The 27664-nt window shown below is 38.6% G+C and overlaps 1 protein-coding gene across 1 annotated transcript; it reads left to right on the top strand.

Annotated features, from left to right (window-relative positions):
* The first annotated feature begins 1826 nt into the window (after window positions 1-1826).
* LOC120736586 (germ cell-specific gene 1-like protein) lies at window positions 1827-27108 on the top strand. The gene is made up of 5 exons (XM_040036827.1): window positions 1827-2337; window positions 3240-3287; window positions 7120-7272; window positions 23122-23233; window positions 26465-27108. The coding sequence occupies exons 1-5, from the start codon at window positions 2037-2039 to the stop codon at window positions 26763-26765; spliced, it is 915 nt and encodes a 304-aa protein (XP_039892761.1). The 5' UTR covers window positions 1827-2036; the 3' UTR covers window positions 26766-27108.
* Window positions 27109-27664: the final 556 nt, after the last annotated feature.

Raw genomic sequence — 27664 nt, 5'->3', positions numbered from 1 at the left:
CAGAGATAAAGGAATCTGAGAAAATGTAGCGATTTAAAACCAAATGTTGCCATGGTGATCTAGCCAGATTAGCAGAGCGCCACTACTGTGACACTGAAAACTCTGTGTTTAGGGTCAACATATGTCCCCACCCTATCAGTCTGACTCTGTAGTCCCTGCATCAGGATTTGCTCGTGTTTCCTGTATTTGCTGCTCATTTCTATTTTGTTGTTTTCTTGTCACATTTTGATATATTTTATTTTTTCCTGCCAGGTCATCTTTACATTTTCTCTGAATGAATTCACTGGCCATTTCAGAACAGACACTTTTACCCAGTGTTCTTTCCTGCTGCATCACCAAACCTTTTACACTCTTTTGCTAACCTTCTTCCTCCATCTATCCTTCGTGTATTCCCTATGGGTCACATGGTGATTCTCCTTGCATTTTTAAAATAATTTTCTCTCCGAACTGCAACAAGCCCTTTGCCTGATCACTTTTATTTTATATCTGCTTTAAAGATAGCTTTAAATCTCACAGAAAAAAAAAACATTCTTGAGTCAAGGGGGAAAAAAAACGTTTTTATGTACTTCGGTATCTTGTATTTGTTAACAGGTAAGAAAATAATTCTTTATAACAAGAATACCTCAACAGAATAGAAATCTGACATAGTAACAAGAAAGAGTAAAAAAAAATGATTCTCAGTCTATTCTGCTGTAACATATGGGGTTTATATTATGTTTCTAGTTTCTGTGTTGATGCCAATCAATATCTACTTGACTAATATCATGTATTCACAATAACATACATAACATGCCAAATCCGTCTCTTCAAGTCATTGTGTTGTACTTCTTTTGGTAAACTCATTCAATTCAAAATTAACTAGAGGTGCATGAATGAGACTATGCCTGCAAAAAAGCTGACAAAAAGTCTAATTACAAATTTATTTTATATTATCATATGTGCATTAATGACATTATAGTGACATTTCAATATTATGGATATTGTCAATACGTGGTTGTCATGACATAAAAAGTGTCAAATGTGACAATTTAGTTGGTTTTATAGCAGTTTTTTTAAATACCCACCTCTGCCAAAAGCAGAGGTCAATTTTCAAACACATACAGGGATCCCAATATATGGAAGTTGTTTCTCATTGGTTAATGTGAATCACCTTAAAGATAAAACCATAAAGTACTTAAAGAAGCTGAATATATGGTGTGTATTTTTCTGCGTGTCAAAAATAAAGGAGAATTGAGTGAAACAAAGAAAATAAAGTATTTATTGACTGGGAGGGTCAGCCTGGGGGGCAGTATGCGCTACTGTCCAAGGCAGATTGTGCTGTTTTGTTTGGGGTTTTTTTTGCTCCATTTTGTTTCCATTCCTATTCTTCTGTTTTATCAATAATAGCCAAATAGTTAGACATTTCCACTCTAAACTCTGACAAATACCACCTCCCCCAACGCTTCGAGAAATGGGCTATAAACCGACACAAAAGTGAGTTATCGAAATAAAGTAATAACATAAAAGCATCCTCTGATCAGACAATGAGTGTAAAAACACTGGCTAAATGACTGTGACATCCATTTTTTCTGAGTGCATGGTACACAGTCGGATCCTGTTGTGTTGTTCATTGGAAACATCAGAAATGATCAAGAGGGAAAAGTAGCCGTTAAAGAAACAAAAATGCTGGGGGGGATTTTTATGACATTTTGTGGCGTGTGGTGATAATTCTTAAAAGGGACCAAGAAGGAACAAATGAGCCCCGAGCTCTGACACCGAAGAGTTCGTGTGTGAGAGCTAGCGGGGGGAGTGCGCCGGGTGTGTGTGGGAGTGGAGGATGGAAGTGGGGGGAGAAAACCTACAAAATGAGAGAGTCCGCCGCTGTGGAGGAACAGAAGCGAGAGGCACGCTGAAGAAGCCAGATGTACCGTGATAATTAGCCGAGGATATTAATGGGAATAACGGGATTATGAGGATTTGAGGAGAAGTCACCAGAATCCGGTGTCTCGCAGGGCGAGGGATTAAGTTAGGCGTCTTTACTTCTTCCCTCTGCCGTTATGGGGATAGACCGGCGGCGGAGAGCATCGCTGGCTCTCACCTTGAACTTTCTCGCCTTGTTCCTGGCTGTGTCGGCTCTCACCACCAGCTACTGGTGCGAAGGGACACGGAAAGTGGTGAAGCCGTTCTGCACAGGACCGGTCACCACCAAGCAGTCCTTTTGCATCAGGTTCAACAGCACCAACATCAACGACACGCGGCTGGTGCAGTACATCTGGGAGACCGGGGAGGACAAGTACGTGTTGAGGAAGTTTCACACCGGCATTTGGTTCTCCTGCGAGCAGAACATCAACATGACCGGTAAGTTTGGTTTTCTACAGAAGTAACGGCGGACTGACGGCGGGACCGCTGTGCGCGCTGAGGAGGTGCGTCACGGAGGGAGACGTGCTGCTCCCGCTGCGATGAAATAAAATTAAAAGTCCGGATTTTAATGCATTGACTTTTACGTTCAGTTCCACATCAACAAGGACTGGATTTGGGGATTAATCTCGGAAACTACTGAGAAAATTATATGGAAATGTCACCAGGAAGTCATAATCTGACAATGAGTATTATATTTAACTAACAGGTTTTTGTGCCCATTGTTCAAAGGATATCAGATAGAGAAGTTCATAGGCAGATTTATATAAACTCAGGTTCAGGAGGTAATGTCAGTACACGCAAAGACATTTAAATTGCAAACACAAATACATGAATAAAACGCTAATTAATCACAATTTAGTAATATTTATGATTAAACAAGCAGACAATGGAATAATCATGTCTGGGAGCCTGAAAAGAGCAAACTAAATATATGTAATGTTGATTAATTGAATGATTCTTGGAATAATTTTTATGGGCAAAAACATGAGCAAAGCAAGGTTAAAGGTATATTTCACCGCTTCAGTGGTTCTTCTATCACTGAGTGTGAAGCACTACGTGTCTGTGTGCAGACCACCATAAATGCATTTGTTGCACTGACAGTAGAATTTCTGGCCAGCACACAGCTATACGCTGCATTTCAGGCAGAAGACTGTGACACCCTAAGAGGGGGTGAGGGGGGTTGGGTGTTCTTGTTACTACATAATCACAGACTGGAACTTTTTCTTTAAAATTTTACATCGTAACTTTATCTTTGTGGAATATGGAGGAAAAACATATGAAGTCTGACATGCTATCAGCTTGGTACGTGAAATAAATGTTTAATTTACGTTCTTTTACAGGTGAGAATTGCAGAAATTTCCTTTATGTTGCACCATCAAACGAAAGAGGTAAGTTTTTTTGGTTTTTGTTTGTTTTTGGGGTTTTTTACATATAAAATGTTACTGCAAATAAAGACTTTTTCAGGGACATGGCAAAATTCTCAGTCAATCAGAGCCTTTATCAGTTTTGTCATCTCAAGGCTTAAAATAACCCAAAGATCTCTGTCATCTGTATGGCTGCTTTCTTGTGACTCTAAATAAGCAGATGAATCTGAAGTGGACGTTTCAGTAATTTTGTCAGTGTGATGAAATGCTGGCCAAAGTCATTTGGTTCTCCACTGACCCTCTTTCAGATATTTTTTTCTAGACATTTGTTTAAGCGTCTTTAGGCCTCCAAGTGATGTATTAAGTTTTTTCTTCATCTTCATCTTCTTCTTCATCAGCACTGACTTCCTGTCATTTGAAAGTGAGTCAGGTTCCACCCCAGATTTTTTTCTCACATAATTATCCTATATTGGAAAAAAAAATCAACAGCTATTGGTGACACCATGGAGTTGTGGATGACCTAATCACTTGTGCTGCTGCTAGGCAATAAGAAACCAAAACAGTAAATCAATCAGATCCACGTGGTTTTCTCCCAGTTAATTAGTGCCCCGAACGCTGCTGTTGTGCTAAAATCTGCCTCTCGTTGCATTCTCGGTGTTTAGCACACAGAGTACAAATGCAAGAGGATCTTGGTCTCTGGGTCTGACAAAGTCAGTGGGGAAGTGCGTTAAACATGCATTTTTCTGATGGTCAATCTCATATTCTCGTATTATTTCAAAATGGGGATTAAGCCACATCTGGGTCTTGGGTGGAGGTTGGAAACAGTCATCATGATGTCACACACTGGTTGATGAACTACCATAGCCACAAAATGATCTTTCTGTTAACTTCCTGCTTTTGTTTTTCCAACCCAATATGAAAAACAAGGGGTGAGTGTGAATGAGAGCCCACAGACACTAACCCCCCTTGAAACAGCAACTTGTCAATCAGAAAATAGCCACACCCTAAATCATAATAATGTTTTGATCCCAAATGAGACTGACATAGAAAAATGAGCAAAACCTTGTATAGCACATTAAACTTCATGATTAAGATCATGAAGTCATTAGGAAACTAATAACTGATGTCATTTTTAAGTAGGAAGCAGGGATATGCTCTCATAGACTTAGATACAATTGTACTTCTTGCTGTAACCCTCTGCAGGCTGTTGGAAAGAAAGAACGTTGCTATGAGCTACTTTTTATGTCCTATTTATTAATGTCCTAAAGTAAACCAAGCAGAAGAGAAAAATATCCGTGCTATATTTCCTGGCACCAACAGTGCCATTAATTAAGCAGATCCTCCTGTGGGTCACATTCACAGGGTCAAAAATGTTTCCCAAAATCTCAACTCCTAAATTTTAATTAGAGCTAGCACGTAGTGAATATATTATGTATATTATGTTTGATACTCAGTTTTTCTTATTCATTTTTTCTCAGTCAGAATTTTATAGTAAAAGTTCAGTTTATTTTGTCAGGAGGCAGTACGACATGACAGAGAAGATACGTATTGTACCAGACTTAGCAAAACAAAAAAAAGATTTTTTTTTATCATAAAAAAATGGGAATATTTTCTAGACCATCAGCAGGGAAGAGAGGAGAAAATGTAAATCCAAAGCCTGATTATTCCACTGAGCCCAACCTGTTTCTTTATTTCCAGAAAAACTGACAACAATGTTTTTTGGGAGGGTTTCACTCAGTTGTAGTTGCTGTCAGAAATCTTCCTTTTTGTGTCATTTATAGACAGAGGTGGGTAGAGTAGCCAAAAGATTGTACTCAAGTAAAAGTAGCCCTACCTCAACATAGTTTTACTAAAAATAAAAAGTAGCCATCCAAGAAATTACTCAAGTAAGAGTAAAAGAGTATTTAGTGAAAAAGGCTATTTGAATACTGAGTAACTGTTCATAACATCTGATTTAATTTTTAAAAATGAGATAAATGGTAAATGGCCTGTATTTATATAGCGCTTTACTAGTCCCTAAGGACCCTAAAACGCTTTACACATCCAGTCATCCACCCATTCACACACTGGTGATGGCAAGTTAGATAATCAGACAGACAAAAATATAAAGTTTAGTGCAAATTTTAAAGACTGAAAAGCAAAAAAAACATGAACATAACATGATTACAAAATAATAAATCTAAGCAGAAGAAACACTTTTCTAATTCATTATTGAACTAATATTTAGAGAAGGTGATATAAATATGTTAGAATAGTATAATACTACAGGTAAAATACTTCCAGAGACAGTATATGGTGTTACTTTATTTCTCCAAATGGCACAACAGACTCAGCAGATAGAACAACATTAAAACAACAAATAAGAAGTCTCACTTCGACATAAACTGTAAATGTGTGTCTGTGTCTCATGCATTTTTGGTTAAAATGTTTATTATTCATTCAGTGAAGTTACTCACACTGAGTAGAGTAGCCAGACTTTTTTCTCAAGAGTAGCAATACTTCATAACAATGTTACTCAAGTAACAGTAAAAAGTAGTGTAGTAAAACTACTCCTAAAAGTATTTTTTTCCCAAAAACGTACTCAAGTAAATTTAACTGAGTAAATGTAATTAGTTACTACCCACCGCAGTTTATAGCTCACTCCTCCACTGAAACCAGATCCCCAAAAATGCCTTATTTCAGTATGTTTCAGTAACACAAAGAACTGTAGTGCCTAAAAACTACAGCCTACATCTGTTTTAGAAAAATATTGCTGTCTTAAAATAAGAAAAAAACAATTAAATGACACCTGTTTTGAAAGACTGAGGTTAACTCCCTCAGACAATGGCAGGCTAACACTTTGTTTCATTCAATTGTTTTATACAAAAAGAAGAAAATTCAATAAAAATGCCATCTTTATCCTTTAATCCCTCCTACACACATGTGCTTCTTTCTTTTCCTTAACTATGCAAACAATTAACAGTGTGCAGACATGTAAAATGCTGCATAACAAGATGTGGGCAGCAAATTAGTAATCTGTAACCAGGCAACTCCATATGAGCCTCGCCGCAAAGACAAAATAGATCCTCGTATAAAGAGATCTTCAGCGACTGAAACAATAACTTGGATGCCAGACTCTTTAAACAGAAGCCTGTACCGTTGTCCCTGTACAACAGGTTTAGAGCATCCATCTCTTTGCAAACCATTTGCCAGCATCATGATTAAAATACTAGGATTTAGCAAAACAAAGAAACATTTCTATGGAAGGGGCTTAATTGCAGTGTTTTAAAGCCTCTATCTTTTCCACCTGCCTAAATTAAACTGAAGAAATCTTTTACTGAAGTCAATTTAAAGCAAGCAAGAAAAAGACTTTTTAGCTGAAGGACGTATTTCTGTCCACAATTCATTCAGGGATATTTTGGGTAACAGGCATGTTACGTTTATTACACACCTTATGATTAATTAACCACACACTAACTGCCTGCCCTTGGGTGATATATGCAATTACACTACAGCGTACACTGACAGGTTTTTAAATCCGCTGATATTTTGTCCTAACACGTATATAGACTCCAGCTCAGAATGCTCTGCGTCTCTGGGTAGATCATGCTCTATATCCTCTCCCTGACTGTGAAGGTTAATGATACGGGGGATGGGGTTGCCGGTGCACCTTTCTCCACTCACTCTTCCCCGCTTCCTCTGCCTTTTCACGTCTCTGCTCCCTTCCTTCACCCTTGCTCACCCATATTCTCCCTCACGCCCCAATTTCCCTTCTCTCTCCCCACGACGTCACACTTCAACACCACCATCCACACAACTTGATTTTTTGTCTTCTTCCTCTTGGCCATTACTTTGCTATAACAAACTGTTTTCACAGGTGTGCTGTGGCTGTGCATAGTTGCAGAGTGCCTCTACATTCTCCTGCTGGCCACCGGAGGCATCCTTATGTCCATAGAAGTGTGTCACATCGGCAACGTCATCGACGGGCTCAAGCTCAACGCCTTTGCTGCCATATTCACTGTGCTGTCAGGTGAGAAGCATTAATATAATTACCATCTTTGCCATCAAGTTAGTGAAAAGCATCAAATCAAATAGCTGTGATTCAATGAGCGCTATTTTTGTTCATGTTTGTTTTGTGCTCTCCAATGAAAAGATTACAGATACTGTGATTTTTGTCAGTATCTTTTTCCACTTTAGATGAGAAGAGTTTTTATTTGGACATATTACTAACTATACTATATATAACTATATGTTGCTGCCATTAGTGAGTCTTATAGCCTCCCAAAAGTCAACTGGAAAACCTTGAAACTAGGTTAACTGGCTTCCAAAGTTAGAACTCATTGTTGTTCTCTTGCGTTAAAGGGAGGATTTTCAGTGAAGCCAATCATATGTGGGTAGCAGATACTGAGTATCTGGCTTAAGATTTCTTCTGCTTTCTACGTGTTTGTAACCAAAACCTGCTCAGACAGCGTTGGTCAGTAAAATAAAGAATTGAAATTTAAATCAGAACGATGCTGCTTCCAGGAGTCTTTGTCTTCCATTTGTCACATATAAACTGATATGTTGCTTCCATTACTATTACTCCAGTTCATAACTGATAGTGTTCCATTGTTTGATTTTCATATCCAGTTATGCTTTTATTGCAACTATTTTAGATATTTGTCGTACTTAAAAAAAAAAGAAGAAGAAGCTATTGCTAATCCAGTGCTTTCCAGATGATTTTTTTGCAGGATGGGCCAAAGTCTTACAGTGCTTTTCTGCATTCATTCAACTCATTCAATGTTTAATTGAGTCATTTTGACAAGTTCTCCAGCAACACTGGCTGAAATGCAGCCACAGCCTCTACCATGTTTTACAATTGACTTTAGACAGTCACTGTTGTACCTCTCACCTGATCTCTTCCATGCATATTGATGAGGATATACATTGGCAGTTCTTCCCATCTAGTTCACAAGCTCCCGAAAGAGTGTAACAATATGCCCTGAGGGGGGGAAAAGAGGTGTTTTAGAATTTACCCCTCTCCGGGTAAAAAGTAGTAAGACAGATCAAGGACATTGGAGGAAATCTGGAGCTTTAGATCAAAACCAAAGCAGACAATTCAGATTTTTTATACTTAGCTCTGCATTAAGGGGTTGTGATGTCATCTTTGTACACGGGATGATGAAAGAATCTGAGATGATGGAGGAGCTGTCAGCCATGCACTCAATGTAAGGGACAAGGACAGGGCATGATTAGTTCATGGAGGCAACTGCATGCTTGGGTAGGCTGGGGCTCAAATGGGAGGCGTTAGAACTGATGGCTGTCCTGTTTTTCTCTACTTCAGACTTTCCAAGAACCTGTGAATTGTGGTGGATCGTGGTCTCTTTGGTGTTCTGGTTTGATTATTGCTAAGATACTTGACAGCCAGGTTTGTTATCAAATGCGCTGATAACTTGCACTATGAAGAAGAGCATATGAATTTGAATTCGAGCCATTTTTCAGTCAGTTGTAGTTTTTGTCGTGGTTTAAGCCATGCTCTCCCTTTTATAACTCACTAAACTATTAAGTTTATATTTATTTAAGGAGGAGGAAGTTAGCCTACCTTGCAAGTTTTTGCAAAAACAGAATATTTATAGACTGCTATAGTGCTGAAATGTGGAAAACTATCAAGAACCACATTTTGTTTTTTGTGGACAAGGGCCTTTCCCTTATTTTTGCACGCAATTACGTTGGATAGCATTAGAATCTGAAACTCCAAAGTGAAACTTTCTTAACCTCCCTTATTAGCAGTTGTAGCCTCTCAGCCCTGAAAAGATTTCCAGCCGGTTTGCAGTCTGCCTCCCTCTCTCGGTGGAGGAATTAACAATGACCTTCTCTCTAATCCACTCTGTGAAAATGATCCCGACCACCACACTCTGGGCAGTGATTCAGCAATGAAAGATACTCAACTCCACGACAGTGAATCACAGCTTTTTGCTGCTTTGACAGGTCAAATTCAGAAAATGTGTTTTTAAAAAAACTGAAAAGGCTACAGGCTGAAGAATCGTACAACCTGTAAAACCGAGGTCCACACTTTGACCAATTTATTTAATGCTTAAAGGTTGTGACATATGTGTGTACTGTATCTATTCTTTAACTACACGCAGTTCTAGTTAGACGATAGAAAAGCCTCTTGTAGGCCTGGAGTAAAACTGATGCTATACTTGATCCACGGCTCACCCAAAATATGTTAGCATTTTGTGAAACACACTTACCAGCTTTTGTTATGTCAGTGACATGAGAGAATCAGTACTCTTCTCATCTCTGGCTAGAGACACATATTGTTTAGCATTGCTTAATTTAAAGACCTGAGGCAGCAGAGAACAGCTAGTCTGGCTTTATTGAAATATGTCTAAAACATGATAACGTCATAAATTAGCATGATGTGTTGGATTTGTTTAATCCATTCATAAACCGAAATGCAGTAATGTGCAAAAGTCTTGAGCACTTCTCATTTCTTGATATATTATGAGGAAAACGGGAAATACATGCAGAGACTGAAACATGCAGTCCTACAGCATATATGTAAAAAAAGAAAAAAGAAAAATTCCCCACTCGCACCTGCGGGCGGTTTATCCTTCAAGCTCGGGTCCTCTACCAGAGGCCTGGGAGCTTGAGGGTCCTGCCCAGTATCTTAGCTGTTCCTAGGACTGCGCTCTTCTGGACAAAGATCTCTGATGTTGTTCCTGGGATCTGCTGGAGCCACTCGCCTAGTTTGGGAGTCACCGCACCTGGTGCTCCGATTACCACTGGGACCACTGTTACCTTCACCCTCCACATTTTCTCGAGCTCTTCTCTGAGCCCTTGGTATTTCTCGAGCTTCTTGTGTTCCTTCTTTCTGATGTTGCTGTCATTGAGAACTGCTACATCGATCACTACGGCCGTCTTCTTCTGTTTGTCTACCACTACTATGTCCGGTTGGTTAGCCACCACCATTTCGTCCATCTGTACTGGATATCAGCCACTTACTCTATCTGCCGGTGGTACATACTGTGCAGGGGCCTGTCCTTCCATGATGGTTCCTCGCCTTCCTCTTTCTTGGGTTTCTACTGCCTGAGGTATTCACTGAGCACGTGGTCGCTTGGGGCCATCTTCGTGATGTGTAGATATATATATATGTGTGTGTACTGTATGATAACAATATATAAACAGTCTGAACTGTTTTTCAAGCTTTCTTCTAAATGAAACAGACTTGAAGTAGACTTCAGGGTAGTTCTCCAGGCTCCTTGATGGACATTCAAAGCACTTCTTTGGATGCTGGTTGCCTCTTTTTCACTTCTCTGTCAAAATGATCCCACACTGCTTCAATATCAATGTTGAGATTCAGGCACTGGGAAGGCAAATCCATGACTGATAGTGTTCATTTTGTGCTTTTCTGTTCTGTGTTTCATTGTCATGCTGAAAAAAGCATGACAAAAAACCAATCAGATACTTTCCAAATCGTTTTGCATGGTGGATTAAACTCTGATGGCACTTTTCTGTGTTCATAATTTTATCAGTTTTATCAAGATCCCCAACACAGAACCATGACAAAGCCTGCCCTGCGTTTCATAGATGGTTGTACTTCTCTCCTGACCTTCCCAGAACCACAATGACAACGATTTAGATTCTTGTAATTTTTTAAAGTGATCCTGAGCTATAGTTTTCCTGTGGACATTGGCTGCTTTTTCACTCATTGTCATTCTAGTCTACTTTCTGTTTTTTTAAGTTACTTAACATCACTATGACTCACTTAAACATATAAGCTGGTCAGATCCACAATAACATTTTCTGCTTGCATCAAGCTTGTAACTTTGCAGACATCTTGAAACCTAATTTAATTAATTAGCTAAATTAACTGTAATTTCAGTGGTCACTGGAACATAAATACTGCATGTATAGAATCACCAGTAAAACCAGAATAAAAGGTGTTTTAAAATGCTTTTAATGCCCAATACTGACTTTCTTACTGTAGGAAAGAAAATCTGTTCATTTTGATAAAAGGTCACGACAAGGAGAGTCTCTATCAAGAACAATGTGGATACAGAGCAGTGTCCTAAAGCATTACAAAAAAATGGAAATATTACGTTTGCTCAAACCCAACGAAACTTTACTTCTTTGATCTAACTCTAAGACAAGACATTGCTTTGATTGATGCTTTTCTTCAAATAGTCTGTTTTAGTGAAATGTATTTTGTAGGAAATTGGTGCAAGAATGAGGTTTTTGTCTCTGCTTGGATCAAATTTTCTGTCATATTTGTCTTTTTCAAAGAATCCGGCTTTATGTCTGTGAAGGAAAGCCCCTGATCAGAAGGCAAAGTTTTTAAAAACTTTAAGAGACCAAGAAGATTAGAGAAATTCATTCAAGAGACATATATGGATATGTGGTGAGCCTGAGGCTGCATATTGATTAGTTTGACGTTAGAGTTGGATTCCCCTAGTCTGACTGTTGCTTTGATTTTAGTACAGAGTAACCCAAGTTCTCTTTTGATCCTGTTGGCATATGAGGCAATGACGGAACTATAGTCTTACTAGTTAAGTGTCCTCAAAACTTCATATCGTGTATCAGGTGCCTTCTTAATCCTATATGACTTTTTTTTGCAGATGAATACACTGGGAATGACCTACTTTTTCCTTAAACTGGAATATTTACAAAAAAAAGAAGTAAAAAGCAAATTGAAAGTTCTCATTCAAATAGATTTGTACAAAAGTGATATGGGTAATGCATCATATTTATCGTCATGACATCAGCACCACCCCACCCTGCTTGTAATCACAATTACTTCAAACCTACATTGCCATTACATTCAAATCATGACAAACTGTATATAAAAGATGGATGCAAGTGTCTTAAACATGCATTATTTCTAATGGCCAGCAGGGAGGGATATTCAAAAAGGCATCAAGCTACATGGAAGTCTATGGAAAAACAGCCTTCAGCTCCTTTGACCTTAGTAAGAATTTTCCTGATCAGTTCAGATCAGTACCTTACATATTCCTCCCGTTATCAGTTTTATCACTCCTCATTTTAAAATCACCAAGATGGCAACAGTACTAACACTCTGCTCAAGCCTTTAAAGTTTGAGTTCAGGTGACCATCTTTTGCCTGGCATAGACTCAAGTGAGAAAATGCACCTCCAAACCTATTGTCAGTTTAAAAAACTGGTGAAGGTTTAAAACGTTGTAGCAAGGATGTTATAAGATGGAAAAGATAACTAAGATTTACCTGATTTTTTTATTTGTCACTTGTTAATCATATTGACAGTTTGCTTTTGTGTCGTTGTGGATTGTGCATCACTGTGAATCGTGAGACTTTATTATCTCCTTTCCAAATGGGAATCTCTGAGACTGACAAATGAAGCTAATCAGAAGTGCCAAAATCTGCAGTTCCTTTAATGGCCAACTGAAGCTAGATCCATATGTGAGTCAGTCCCCCAGACTCCAGTGTTGAAATGCCCAAGTAATTGGCATTTTAAAAGCCATTACTTTACAGTAAATGGATGTAGACGATGCTGGATGATTTTATTTTATCTTCTATTTATTTCTGGTGCATTTTACTGGCAGGGGCAGGCTGAAGGTTGACACCTTTTCCAGGGTCTGTCTATCACAGCAGAAAAACTACTGACCATCACTCAGTCACCCTGTTGTGGTCTTGCGATCTTTTCATTTTCACCTGATAGGAGCTGAACTCGTGCTCTCCTGCAACTAAACTCAGAAGTCGTGTTTTCACACACTTACCCAGTGTTTTGCCAGCTGTAACGTTCAGTAAGATAGTGAGTGAACTCTCAACCCAGGCCGTATGTGTCATGTTTTATTTATATATGGCTCGCTGTCTGAAGAAGTGAGCTGTTTGCATAAATAGAGGGGGTGAAATCTGTGAGGCTGGTACTCAAGTGTGAGTGTAGTTTTTATTTCTCTAAAACACAAAATCATTTAGAATTTTTTTTACGGCTTTTGTTGCAGTTCGTCGGCTCTCAAACATCAACGGTTAGACATTTAGTGTCCTTGTAACAGTTTGTTTCTCTTTTTAATGGGCTGAATATGTTATGTTAATGAGGTCTGAGCTGAAATTTTATTACACCTGTCAGTTATGACGTGTGATGAGGCGTGTGAGGTGATGATGAAAAACAGACGTATTGGGGAAGTAAAAGAAAGAGAGGCTTACTTTGATGTGAGGAATGAACTTAAGTTGAGCTGAATTCGGGTAATTAATGTGAGTAATGTGAGTAAAAACTTCAGTTTTTGTGCTGAGTGTGTGTTAAAAAAATAAAAACTGTGGTTTTAATAGCGGGTGCCTGCGGAACTGCCAATTTGTTCCAATAGTAAGAGTGGTCATGCTAACTGTACTGTGTGTGACAGAGACTACTGCTCGTTAGTGTATAAAGAGCCTGAGGGGACAGAAGGAAATACTGAGCAATCTGGAGCTATTTTAGGTGATACTTAACAATCTGAGAAAAATGTGACATGTTTCTCATAAACAAAACCAAAAAAACATTTGTATTCCTTTAATTATATTTCGCATTACTTTTAGAAAATCTTTTTAAACATTGCAGTTTATTAAAAAAACAAAACGGTTATGCACCATTTAAATACAGCTTATTAAAACAATTCTTCTTGATATGAAAGAGATCATGTCTTTCATATCTTTTCTGACTTTTTCAAAAAAGCAAGTTTGTCCAAACTCTCTATTCTCCATTTGTGTTACACTCTAACTTGCCAACTGTCAGCTATTTTCTGCCTTTTTCATGCTGCCCAAACAAAAAGAGCCTCAAAGTTTCATTCTAATGAGAAAGCTATACACAAGACAAAATCTGAAACTCTGGCTTTTTCCACTGGACCATATAGATGAAAGGAGTTCAAAACATAGACTTGCCATCAGTTGATAAGAGCACATAAAAAGACCTCTCTGAAAACTACAAAAACACCTTTGAAAATGTTCAAGTTTTCCTATTCACCTTGCTCTGCAATGTTTTATCTCAAATAAATATGAAATAAAATATTCATAAAAATTAAACTCTACTTCAAAGAACACATGCTCTGGCGGATTAGATTAACAACACTTACCGGTAATACGCGTGTTCTCAATTTTAACAACTTTTTTTTTTCACCTTCCAGCACCTTGTCTTAATACCTGCAGCTTAAAGCAACTGATCTCCAAAGCAAGAGAAATGTGGCACAGCAGCAGCAACAAGTTTACTTATCTCTGACATGGAGACAAACATCTGCTAGATAACCACACTTTCTGTTTCTATTTCTTAAATTAGTGTGTGCCTAGTGTACTAAAGTGTGCATGGATGTGTTGTTTGACTACTTAAGGCACAATGAACCTGTAGTTATTTAAGAAACTACCAAAATATAACAAGAAGTAACAATTTGATTTTATGTTGGAGGACTGCAGATGTTTTATATGTACAGAACAAATATTTCAGTGTCAGTGGAGTAAAGCAATCGTTATGTTAGAGAAATCATCTGCTCACCAAGTATGTGTAACAAGCCTGTGAATGCTGGCTAGTAGTTGGGATGTCATCAGAACCAAAACTTATGAATGAAAAGCTTCAATACCAAAAGTCTGAAAACACAGCAGTACTTGTTTTTTCAGTCCTGTATGCTAGGCTGCATATTGTATGCCTACAAGTGTACTAATCTATCCTTAGATGCTGAAGAAAAACAGGACGCCTACAAGCTCAGGAGAAGCTATATTAGCACAGTAAAAAAAATATGCATAGAAGATGCACCTAGTGCAGCTGCTGTGATAGTGTAAGTAAGTAGAAATGCACAGATCAACCAGCCAAAGATCAGAATCAAACGAGTTCCAGGATTGTCAGCCCTGACTGACCAGTCAGCCTCATGTATGACATATTATGAGTCGTCCTGTTTCATGCCTGTGAAAAATCCACAGTGGTGCAGGGAAATGGTTGTGTGCACACTCACAGGCATACACTAATGCCACATTCCTTAATAAGTTGGAATTTCTTAGTGTCACAATTTGAATCTTGAATGCCCCCTCAACTCGGATTTCCCACTTGGAAGGTTGGAGTAGCCCTACCAACCCTCGAGGTAACGGCCCAAGATGGCAGCACTGAACATGAGCAAAAGTAAAACTGTAAAACCTTTAATCTGTCCTGCCAATGTTGTGTATGTGTGACTGACTAAACAAGCCATATGCAGAGCACTGACCAGACTCGATACATGAATGTGCTCCAGCTGTTTTAAAAGCAAAAAAGTTTTATGTTGTATTGCTAGTGATACATGAATGGCTCTAACTAGCTTATCTACCTAGCAAATCCTGTTTTTCTTTTTTGGAAGGCAGAGTTCAGAGGTATTTGGAACGCAGCAAAACATGCACTATGACTAAAGACACAACCTATTATGAAAACATACAAAACACCTTGAAACAAAATTATTTGTTTACATTGTAAAGAAGCTAACAAAGACAACAACCCATTTATCTGTACGTCTTTCCAATTGTAGACCACTTTACTGTCAGTTTTTTAACTTAAAGAAAACCCTTGCTGCAGTCTGCTATTACATTAATGTGTGTGTGGTACAGATGGAACAGCCTGGCTATGTCGCTGTAATCCTGTTTCAGCTTCTTCATCGTCCCTCTCATTGATTGGCTGAGTACAGATCAACATGTTATGCAGCTGACCAAGTGCAAATGTGGTTTTGTATTAAGCAGTGAAAGTTACATAGTATTTCACTGTCAGTCAAACAATCTGGGTATGTTCCAATTTTATAACTACAAGATATATATGAATCTCTTTTTAATACACCTATTACCCATGATGTAACACCTTATCGTTACATTTTCAACACAAAAACCATCCTCTTTAGCCAAAATAGCACATACCCTGGAGTTACAGCTTAAACAAGACCTGAAAACAGGGCTGTACTTTGGTATTACCCGGTTTGAGAAAAGGGGGACTTCTTAAAGACTTAAGAACTGTCCAAAAGAGTTTTAACCAACATAATTTAATTTAAAAAGAGCAGCTTAGAAAGGCAGCTTCTCAGAAGTAAAGATGAGGAGAACCATCCATCCATTTGCTTCTGCTTATCCTTCCAGCTGTCTTAGGGCAAGAGGCAGGGTACACCCTGGACAGGTCGCCAGTCTGTCGCAGGGCTAACACATAGGCACAGACAATCATTCGCACTCACATTCACTCCTATGGGCAATTTAGAGTTTCCATTTAACCTAACCCCACTAAGTGCATGTCTTTGGACTGTGGGAGGAAGCAGAGAGAACCCACACAAACACAGGGAGAACATGCGAACTCGACAAAGGAAGACCCCGTCCTGATCCTGATGGTAGAATTAAACTCAGGACCTTCTTGCTGTGCGGCAGCAAAGCTGACCACCATGTCACCATGCTGCCCCAGTCCCACTGTTCAAGAACATGTGTCTATAAGTTGTGGGAAAATTTCATAATAATGATCTTCAGTGTAATTGTGAAGCCTGTGAATGCTCTCTTCTTGTAGTCAGAGGAATTGAAATTTGAAATTAGTGTTTTCTTTTTTTTTTTGCACACATCCTCCTGACTTTTTCGGTGAAGTCCTTGCACATTTCAGCAAGTCATATTTCTCATGAACCACATACTGCAGATATTAAAACAGCGTTGGTTTGTAGTAGAAGAATGAAGTTGTTCAGACCTTCAACCTATAAACATTTGAAGCACTGCAAAATGAAAAATAAAACAAAGAAGACCCAAGACTGTTGACTAGGTAGAATACTATATCAGACAGTATTAGGGCAGTGGTGTTAAAAAAGGGGGATGCTACACAGTAGTAAACATGTCCCTGTACCACACTGTTAGACGTGTTGCTGCCATTAAATTACAATAAGCTAATATTATTTATCAGTTTAAACAATTGGGTTTATTCTTTTTTTTACTTACACTTTATACACTATTCCAACTTTTTGGTATTGTGGTTCTATTATTTACTAATATTCCAATACGAGGGAATATGTTGCGCAATATCTCTCAACAATAAATGTTTTTTGGTCTGTACTAAAATAATTCTGCTGTGTTCTTGTATGAAATCACACTGTGACATCCTGTTTCTGATGTTCTGACCAGATACTCAGAAAAAGACTGTTCTTCAGCCAACTGGAATTAGACGAGGCATAATGCCCCACAAGAGAGAGAAAAACAATTCATTGCTCTTCGTGTGTTCGTGACTTTGAGTAAAGCATATTGTTTGTGTATAATCTTTCACATGAGAGCATTGCAGATTAATGACATGCCCCTACTTGCAGTTTGGTGTTGTTGCTGTGCATAATGTATAGCTACAATTTGATAGGTCTTACATGCCGAAAAATGAAAAGTGTAAAGTTTGACATATCCTGTGACCGGTATTGTATTAGCCACAAAAACACATGTATTTTTTCTTTTTTCATATCCGCTTTGTCGTATGACAGATTTCTCATGCAGTTCTAAACGCAGGATTAAAAGCTCGACCACCTTTTGTACACTGGATGAATAGTCATTTTCCAAACAGCGTGATAAAGGACAAATAATCCTTAGTGTCAGACTTCAGTTGTAGCTTGTGCACAATGACAAAACAGATTAAAAAAATCTAGGTGCCCCCTGTTGACTGTGAGAGAGCTTTGCAGCACAGATTAGGCTAAACTGCTTTCTCGATGTTGTACGGCTGAACTGGATCAAAAGCGTCACATCTCTGAGGCTGCTTGTATATGTTAAGTGCTTTGACACTAAAAATAAATAACCTTGCAATGGCATGTATTGACTTCTTTTGGAAAAAAGTGACCTTGTGTTAGGAGAACAAGCATAATTTCCAGATGACAGAACGTGCTGAGACTCGGGACTGCGATTTGTTCCACTCATCCTGATGCACGGCTGCCTCTGATCTGCATAACATTATGATAATGTAGCACTGTCATATCTTTAGGAATAAACATGAGCTCTGATAGGGATGAGATGAGAATTTAGGTGTTTGGTACTGAATCTGGTGCACTCATGTTCGGCCCAGGGATTTGTGGAGGGGGGGGCTTATGTGGTAATCGGATTGGTAGGCTACAAATCCGTAGCTTTTTATTCCTGTGCTGTTTTGTGGGCAAGGCAAAATCCAGCACAAAAAAATCAGGTGCAAAGATGAAAATAATAAATGAAGCGAAGCACAGAAAACCAAGCAAGAGGCAGACGAGGGGAAGAGATGGGAAGAATATGAAAGGACAAAGAGTATACCGGATAAGTGGAAGATGCTGCTAATCTCTACTTTACGTTTTGCACCCAGTTCTTGGTATATATGGATTGGACTCAGTTGATGGCTGCTGAAACCTCCAACAAACAATAGTTGTCCTATTACAGGATGAAAGCACGCCTGTTGAGCATGAGATTTCTTCACATAATGAAAAGGGTGTAAATAAATAGGAGATGTCTTGTAATGTCTGGGCTATCTTTTATTCTAGCTTCTCCAGCTCAGTACAATCTCCCATCAGTGTTATCCATCTTGCTGAAAGTCAGAGCGTGCTTTTTGTTTCCATCTTTTCCATTCATAAAGAGAAAAAAATATTAAATATGATTTACACAAAGATAGGAAATTTTAACACCTTTGCTGTTTTCCATTTTTTACACAAAATCAGGTTGGAATATTTTTCACAGTTGTTCTTTCTCACATTTGCCACAGCAGAAAATTTTATCCTGCAGATATGTTTGCACTACTGTAAATAAACTATGCCTGAAGTACACAGGAAGCTGAACTGGTAGATAAATGGTAAATGGCCTGTATTTATATAGCGCTTTACTAGTCCCTAAGGACCCCAAAGCGCTTTACATATCCAGTCATCCACCCATTCACGCACACATTCACACACTGGTGATGGCAAGCTACATTGTAGCCACAGCCACCCTGGGGCGCACTGACAGAGGCGAGGCTGCCGGACACTGGCGCCACCGGGCCCTCTGACCACCACCAGTAGGCAACGGGTGAAGTGTCTTGCCCAAGGACACAATGACCGAGACTGTCCGAGCCGGGGCTCAAACCGGCAACCTTCCGATTACAAGGCAAACTCCCAACTCTTGAGCCATGATCGCCCCGTTACATCGTAGATGTAACAGGAAATGATACCATGCTAAACAGCTTATATTCTAATACATTTAACACTGCAAATGTGGGAGAACTACAAATGGCAGCAAGCATGTCGTTCGTTGGTGTTGTCTATATCTGTTAGTTTTTTCTAATTTCTAGTTTTAATCTCAATTTTTGGCATTTATCCTGCAAACATGCCCAGATAATAAAGAGCTGCTTAAAAAGTACAGAGCAAAAAAAAGCAGTATGAATAAATAATATATGCATAATAGAAAAAAAGACTCTTTCGTGGCTAGAGTTTTCATTATTAGCATCATAAAAGGTGAAACACTGTACTGCGCTATTAATGAACCGTTTGTTTTTTAATAAAATAAAAACTAAAGAGTAAATTTTTTAGAACGAACAAAAAGTATGTTTGTGGCAGGCACTGCTGCATCCAGTTAATGGTTCCTCTGAGTATAAAGCTTTATTATCTCTAATTAGTAGTACATTCAAAAACTTCATAATTTTAACAAAGTTGAAAAAAGTTAAGTTAGTTAGGAAAGCTTGTGCATGTTCTTATCCATCATTTTCCTTTCATATTTTCATGTATTCTACATGGATCTTAAGCTAGTTGGAAAGCTAACTTGCTGCCCAAGATACATAGCTTTACTTTTACTTGCTTAGTATCACGTCTAACTAAAATAATGTTACTGTTTGGGTTTTTAAAATCATTTGGCTAGAAAAAAAGCTACAGCTACATAAAAACTTCAGCCAATTCACAAAGTAAGCTAACTGTCGCTTGTTTGCTAACTACAGCTCGTGCTAGCAGTACCAACAGCATGGCTAATATTTTTTTTTACCTTGTTTAGTCTAGTGTGTGTGTGTGTGTGTGTGTTATTGTATTGCAATGACTCACACGTATCTTTGAGACGAATGTGACCCTGAGGACACTTTGACAAGGCAGTTTTGAGTCCTTTCATAGGTTGCTATATATAGTTCTGTCTGTGGATGTATTTTATCAAATTAATAATATCAGTATTATAGGAGGGCTGATATTAAAAGCTAATATTAGCTTTTTTGATGATCTGCTAGCGACAGCATTTATAATGGCCAATAAATGAAAATTTTAAAAGCGAAAAAAGATGTAGGAGAAACACTCCAATCCACCAGGGGTTGAATGTTGGGTGTTGTTAACACCAAATTATAGGGTAATCTATTTTCCTGTCGTGTGTCTAAAAGAAAAAAATATCACCTGATATATCAGAATATTGGAATCATAAATCACCACATCTATATCATTGGGGTGCATTGCATCTGTGCTAGATGCTTTTCTGAATGTTTACTGGTGTGCAGTTAGGATTAAAGGCAGGTGAGAATAAGGCAGTGCTGGGAGAAATTCAGCTCTACCCTCCTACCATTACCTGAGGTCTGAGGTCTGGGTTTCTCTGCTCCACTGCTGCCAACACAACCCAGCCACAGATAAGCAGCCAAAACTGGATGGATGAATGTTTCTACAAAATATGTTTTTCACCAGCGTGTTGCTGGTGTAACTCAACTGTTTGATTCAAATGTAGTGTAAAAATTACAATTAGTTAAAAACCTTTGTTGTTTTCCTTGTAAATTGCATATTGGCCTTGAGCTTAGCATGCCTAGCAACAGAAGCTTAAAGGGAACAGGGTTTAGGGAAAAATGAATTCTCTCTCTGTTTTCCCCTTGACTCTCGTGGTCTTCATCTCACAAACAGTGGCACGCTGAGATTGGCTGTAATTACCATATTTATGCCTTCGTTTCTTTCATTGCATTAGTTGATCCTATTCCCAAGCAGAAGCCTGCTTACGTGCAAAAGTAAATAACTCCACCAACACTGCTGTATTCTGAAATTTACTGCAAGATTTATTAGCAGCAGCACCACTGTGGATGGTATTGTTTTCACCTCGTGAGTCAGCTTGTCATCATGGGAAATTGTGGGCCTGGATATACCTACTTTAGCAGGAGCTGCTCACAGAGGCTGCTTTGGGAGCAGTAGCTGTGCCATGTTTTCAAATAAAATGGTAAAATACACCCAGTTTATAATTAACTAATAGTTAATGAAAAATAGTACATTAATTACTCACTAACATAACAAAAAGCTCTCTTCAATGAATGGTTTAAAACACCGACAAAGTGCAGACACAAGGATGGCAAAAGTGAAAGGCAAAGTTACTAGATACTAGTTAGGTCTGCTATAATATATGGTTGGAGATGGTGGCACTAACAAAAAGACAAAAGTGGGAGCTGGTGGCGGAGTTGAAGATGTTAAATTTTTCATTGGAAATGATGGACAAGATTAGAAATGAGTACATCAGACAGACAGTTTGGGATTCATGGATGTAGAGAAGGAGGATATGATGTGTTTGGTGTGACAGAGCGAATCTTATGAGCTTATGAGATGCACTCAGTGGCCACTTTGTTAAGGTAAAAATACTAATCCATCACTGTAACAGGGACCCAGTGGTTTCAGGTAAGTAGGCATGGTGAAGATGTCCTGCTGATATTCAAACCGAGCATCAGAATGGAGAAGAACGTTGACTTAAGTGGCTTTGACGGTGGGAGGGTTGTTGTTGCCAGGCAAGCTGGTCTGCCTGGCAACAACCTGGTCCTTTCAGAAACTTATGATCTACTGGGTGCTTCCCACATAATCACCTCCAGGGTGTACAGAGAATTGTCAGAAACTGGGAGAAAATGTGTTGTTGATGTCAGAGGTCAGAAGAGAATGCCAGAATACTTTGAGCTGATAAGAAAGCAACAAAGCTCCCTTCGTTACATCTGCAGTACGCAGAAGAGCATCTCTGAATGAACCAGGTGAAGCAGATGGGTGCAGCAGCAGAAGACCACGCGATGTACCAGCTAAAAACAAGAAACAGCGGCACCTGCTGGGTCATAGGCTAGCCAAGATTGAACAACCGCGTGTGATTTAAATGCCGCAGCTTATGTAATATTTTTTAAAAACTTTTTTATCAGAGTTCTCCGTGTTGTTCCCAGTTCCTTGGTGCGCTGTACTTCTTCTGGTTATTAAGGAATAAATGAGAAAATAATAATGCAGTAGACAAAGAAAAGTTGGTACACCTGAAAGTTGCATTTCACTGTTTATTTCTCCCAGTTTTATTTTTATTTTGTGCTCCACTTGGACTTTTCTGATTGATTTTTCAGCTGTTAGTGAAGTCTTGTCTATTTTTCTTTATGTATTTATTTCGTTTTAAGAATGTGTGAAATGAGTAAAGAAACAGAGAATCAATGCCTAGTCTGGCCACATAGTTAGAATTTCAGCTCCTGTAATATTTCTCTCTGTATGTGATCATTTGCCAACCCTAAAAGAAATACATTCTGTAGATAGCAGCAGTACTCGGTGTGACTCACTTAAACAGTGACTCACTGTAGCTCAGTACCCCTTGCAGTAAAATGAATAGTGAAGGAAGCATGCAGATTCAGCAAATACAGAGTATGACTAATCAGTCCATGTGACAGTGTTATTGAATTATTAGACCATTAATACTCATTTTTAATAATATTTTAGTTCTGTGGTTTCATATCCTGGGATTGGTCAAAGGATATGTTAAATAGCTGAGAGGTAGTTATAGAAAATTCTTCTGCTCTATTTTTTTATTGCGTTCTTAGAGGTTTAAACTTTGTGTAATAGCAGTGTTTGACATGTATATGGTTGCAAACAGCTGCTCGTGTATGCGTCGTCATGTGTTACATTGTGCAATACTGCCATCAAGTGGTGGCTATCAAGAAATACACTTAGCAGGTTCTTTGGCTGCCAGTGTGGGTAAATCTTATTGATTTATCAGTGTTTGTGTACGTGTGTGTGTCCAGGTCTGTTGGGGATGGTAGCCCACATGATGTTCACCACAGCCTTCCAGCTGACAGTCAGTCTGGGCCCAGAGGACTGGAAACCTCAGACGTGGGACTACAGCTGGTCATACATGTGAGTGATGTTGGTTCTTTTTATTTTGCTCCCAAGCAGCCAGGCATTCGTGTCATTTTTAAAGTGCTCTTGAACAATAATTCTCCAGGCTTTCTGGAAGTCTTTCAAAGTTTTTGTTCGGACATATAATCTAAAGTTTGGAGAATTTTTCTGAGTATTAAATTCTGACGTCTTTTTTAAATTTATTTGTAGCAAAATCGGTGAACTGACTGTAACTCAACAATGATTCCTTCTAATCATAGTTTTGTACAGATAGCACATCTATAAATTACACATTGTCATGCAGCCATGTGCAACACCATGTGTAAGGACATAACTGCAAGATTTTTTTTGCATGAAACTCCTTTTCTGTCACATTTAGGATTTGAACATTTATGTTCTGCTCACTGCCAAATACGTGAGCTTGTTAAACTTCAAACATGAGCTTTTACAGGGGCGGTTTTTTGTGTTCCTGTGCCTCCTGGTACAGTAAATTGTCCACAAATTATGCCTCGCTTCAATGCAATTTTAACAGTTTGCAAAGCCATCTGTGGGCCAGATTGAACCTTTCAGCACCTCAGTTGTAGCCTACTTTTCAGTCTTTTCATCTGCTGCAATCACAGGTCCAAAAACTGAGCTTGTTAAGTGGATAAAGGAAAAAGCCCACTCTACAAGATAGCTTAGTCTTTTCTCTTTGTGTCTCCTGTGCTGTTGCTCTCAGCCTACTTTTCTGTATTTCTCCTTACCCCGCTCCCTCCCATTACAGTCTTTGTAGTAATTTCTTTCTTATCCCACTGTTTCACCACTTGGCCCTTTGAGTCCTCACTTGTTTGTTCTCCCAAAGCATTGAAATGATTTGGTAAAATGTTCTATACATTGGTTATTTCATCTTTGATCAATTTAAATTGCACAAGAACAGCAGAAATATGGAATACTTAGTTTAACCATGCATTGCAGTTCTTTTCTCAACTTTTGTTTGCTTTGTGCTAAACTTGGAGCCCAGCTGATATTGAATTTTAAATCACTGAACGCTGGTACTCAGTATTCAGTGATTTGAAAGGCAAACATTTCAACAGATTAGCCAATATCTTTTTCTTTTTCTGTGGTGCTAGTGGGAAAGCTTGTATTTATCAATCACTATAAATACTAATGTTGATAAATCAGCACACAGGTAATACTGGCCAGTAACATCAGCCTGACAACAAATGGGTTTGGCTCTAGTTAAACCTCATCAGTTCAATGTTTATTCCTGGTTAAACTAACAATTATGCCTGAATGAAGCAGACAGGTTTGCAGGGCTTTTGTGATGAATCAGCGCCACCAGGAGGACAATTCCTCCTTCACATTGGCTGGACTTTTATTCTGCAAAAACACGATGAAAGCACATAGACAGTTTTTTATCAGCATAGTACATCATTTCTGGTGGTTATTTAATATAGAAAAAAAGAATCTTTTACTCATAAATATCATAATTTATTCATTCTTGTAAATTTGGGATCAAATCACTAAATTACAAAGAAAAGAGAGACAGTTTTTGGAAGCCACCATCTTGTACCACCGTCTTGAATACAGCAGACACAGTAGCATAATAGTGTTCTATGTTCATGGCTAGAGATATACGTTGCCTGCCTTATACGTTACTTTTAATTAGAAGATCACAAACAGCTCTTTTAAGCTCCAGCTATTTAGCATTAGTACATGTATACTCTTATCATTTCCTTCTCATTATGCCTCTGTCCTCCTCCTCTGCTTTTGTCTCTTCCTCATTTCCACCTCGTCCTCTTCCTCTTTACCTCAAGCTTCATCTCCTCAACTGAAGTCGGGGCTCTAACACATGAAAAGGTTCATAAATATGCTTATTTAGTCTCAATATTGTCGCAATTACTTACTCACCGTCTCTGGACAATGAGCTGAACAAAAACAGCAGCTGGTTTTAAGCTAATATTGTGCCAGCTAGTGTGCCAGACAGCTGAGCTAAACAGTAGAATGACACCCTACACTTACTGCAGATGACCAGCAGTCCTACAGAGTTTTTTGTCCTACAGTGGCCAGTGTAGCTGAGATTTATGAACAGGATTCAGTCGACTGCAGTCTGCAGTCTTTTGACATCTATTGGGGTGGCTGTAGCTCAGGCAGTAGAGCAGCACACCTACTAATTAGAAGGTTGTTGGTTTGATCCCTGTCTGTTCCAGCGCTAAAAATGCTAACCTGAAGTTGCTTTCCGATGCATCCATTCAGACTGTGAATGTTTGATAAAAGGCACCTGCATAGGAAAAACATAGAAAAGTGTTCGTGTGACGGGGTGAATGAGGCAAGTTGTGTGAAGCGCTTAAAGTAGAAAAGTGCGATATAAGCACCAGTCCGTCTACTGGTGAGATTGTACATACTGCACCTGTTCCTGATTGCCCTTCCCTCCTTGTATTTAATCTGTATCTATAAGCATGGTTTTTGTGAGGTAGCCATTGTTGTATATGCAATGCTTTCTCTTACTGACTCACCTCCCTGTACCAGAAAACCCATTTGTTATGCTAAAAAGTTCATAGTGTGCTGTCATTAAAACAGATTTAGATGGTCTTTTAGTCTATAAAGCTGTGAATAGCAACTTTTAAACAATAGTGCACACGTGTAATATGCTGCTGTAAAATTCATAACCTATCTAAACAGGCGTGTATATTTTTTTAGCTATTGTTTGTCTTCTGATCCCTAATCAAAGCCACCCCTTTGTTTACTTGTCAAATAATTATTATTACTTGATCGTGACAAAAAAAAATTACCTTGACAGCATTTTATGTTGTCACAAAGTAACTGTTTTCCCAAGATATCAAAATAATATGACAACCTGTTTTCAGTAGTCTGAATTTTGGAGGAAAGAGGCTTTTTGTGCTTTGATCATTAAATAAAAGAGACTTTCTATCAAGATAAAGTTTTCAAAATCATATTTTCATGTTTCTATGAATGCTTTCACTTGAGGATGCATTTGTCATACCTAGTCTGCTATCAGTATTTAACCTCTTAAGCCCCAACGCCCCCTGATACGGGGGCAAAAGGTAGGCTTGGGGCTTAAGAGGTTAAAGTAAGGAGGTGGAGGTGCCAGAGTTGAAGAATGTGACATTTTTATTGGGAGTGGCCACGATTTAAATGTTAGTATATCAAAGGATTAGCTCAGGTTCTGTAAAGGATAGAAAACTGAACAAAGGCTGTTGAATATGGAGCAAATGAAGGAGTTCATGGTGTTTTCGTTTCTTTCCTTAGTTTGGCATGGAGCTCCTTCACGGCCTGCATGGCATCCTCAGTCACCACCATCAACCGCTACACCAAAACCATCCTGGAGTTCAAGCACAAGCGCAGGAACATTGAGAAGAACCTGAAGATCAAGCAGAAGCTGTTGGAGCTGGACTCTCCGGAGCAGGTGTGGGACATGTACATCAGCTCTGTGCCGAGCACTGCCGAGGAACTGCTCGACCTGTCGTCAGATGGACGCAAGCTGTCCAACACCTCCATCTTCTTAGACCTCAATGACCTGCCAGATCCACAGGGAGAGGAATACTGCTAGACAAGCAGCGTGTAGCATTTTGAAACATGATTCTGTCACTGTCATGTCCAGTGTCTTACAAGGATGTAAATACTTTAAGGATAATGAGATCAGGATTGAGACCTCTGGGGATTTTAAGTGATTATCCAAAATGTTCCTCATTTAGCATTCGTAAATCAGAGCACTAATTTGGAAGCATATTTCTGGTCACTTGATAAACATAACTCTGGCATTTGCTTTAATTTTAGCTCTTGTTTGGTCTTCACCATTCCTGAGAACTACAACAGGATGTTTAATTTCAAGTTTTTCACTGTGTTCAACAGATACTTGCTGACGGGTGATGAAAGCCATGAACCCAAAACCATAAAAGCACAGCAGGATATTACATATTTTCAGCATAATAACTTCATATTTAAGGCAGAAGATTTTAAGGTTTGGGGTTTTTTTACACATCCTTAAAAAATCCAGTTTTAGTTTTATATTCATGCGTCATTAGCAAGGTTACAACAATTATTGTTATTAGCAGGAAGACTATTTACCTTACTTTGAATAAAAAGTCAATAAAAAAAACTAACTTGCATTTTCAGATCATCATATCATCTTTTGTTAGAAAATAATTTAGCCCTTCACAAAAAGCAGGGAAGGTATTTACTCGGAACTTATTCTGTATATTTGTGTAATGATAAAACAACAAAGAAATCTGAAAAATAAGCTTTTCACCATTTAAATTATGGTCAAACCTGATCTGCTGTGGCACAGCATATCAACAAATATACTGTCAATATACAGTAAATGTACCATTGACGCTAATTACACTACTGTAAAATTCAAAATGAAGGTTTGCCGTCTCCTCAGCAATGATCTCAGTGATCACAGTGATTGTTTATTACCTCAGAACTCATCAAATGTACATGGAAATT

The sequence above is a fragment of the Simochromis diagramma genome, unplaced genomic scaffold (assembly GCF_900408965.1).
Source record: "Simochromis diagramma unplaced genomic scaffold, fSimDia1.1 OVJJ01000371.1, whole genome shotgun sequence".
Lineage (NCBI taxonomy): Eukaryota > Metazoa > Chordata > Actinopteri > Cichliformes > Cichlidae > Simochromis > Simochromis diagramma.
Note: the sequence above shows the minus strand (reverse complement) of the source record. Positions and strands in the feature narration are given on the sequence as shown.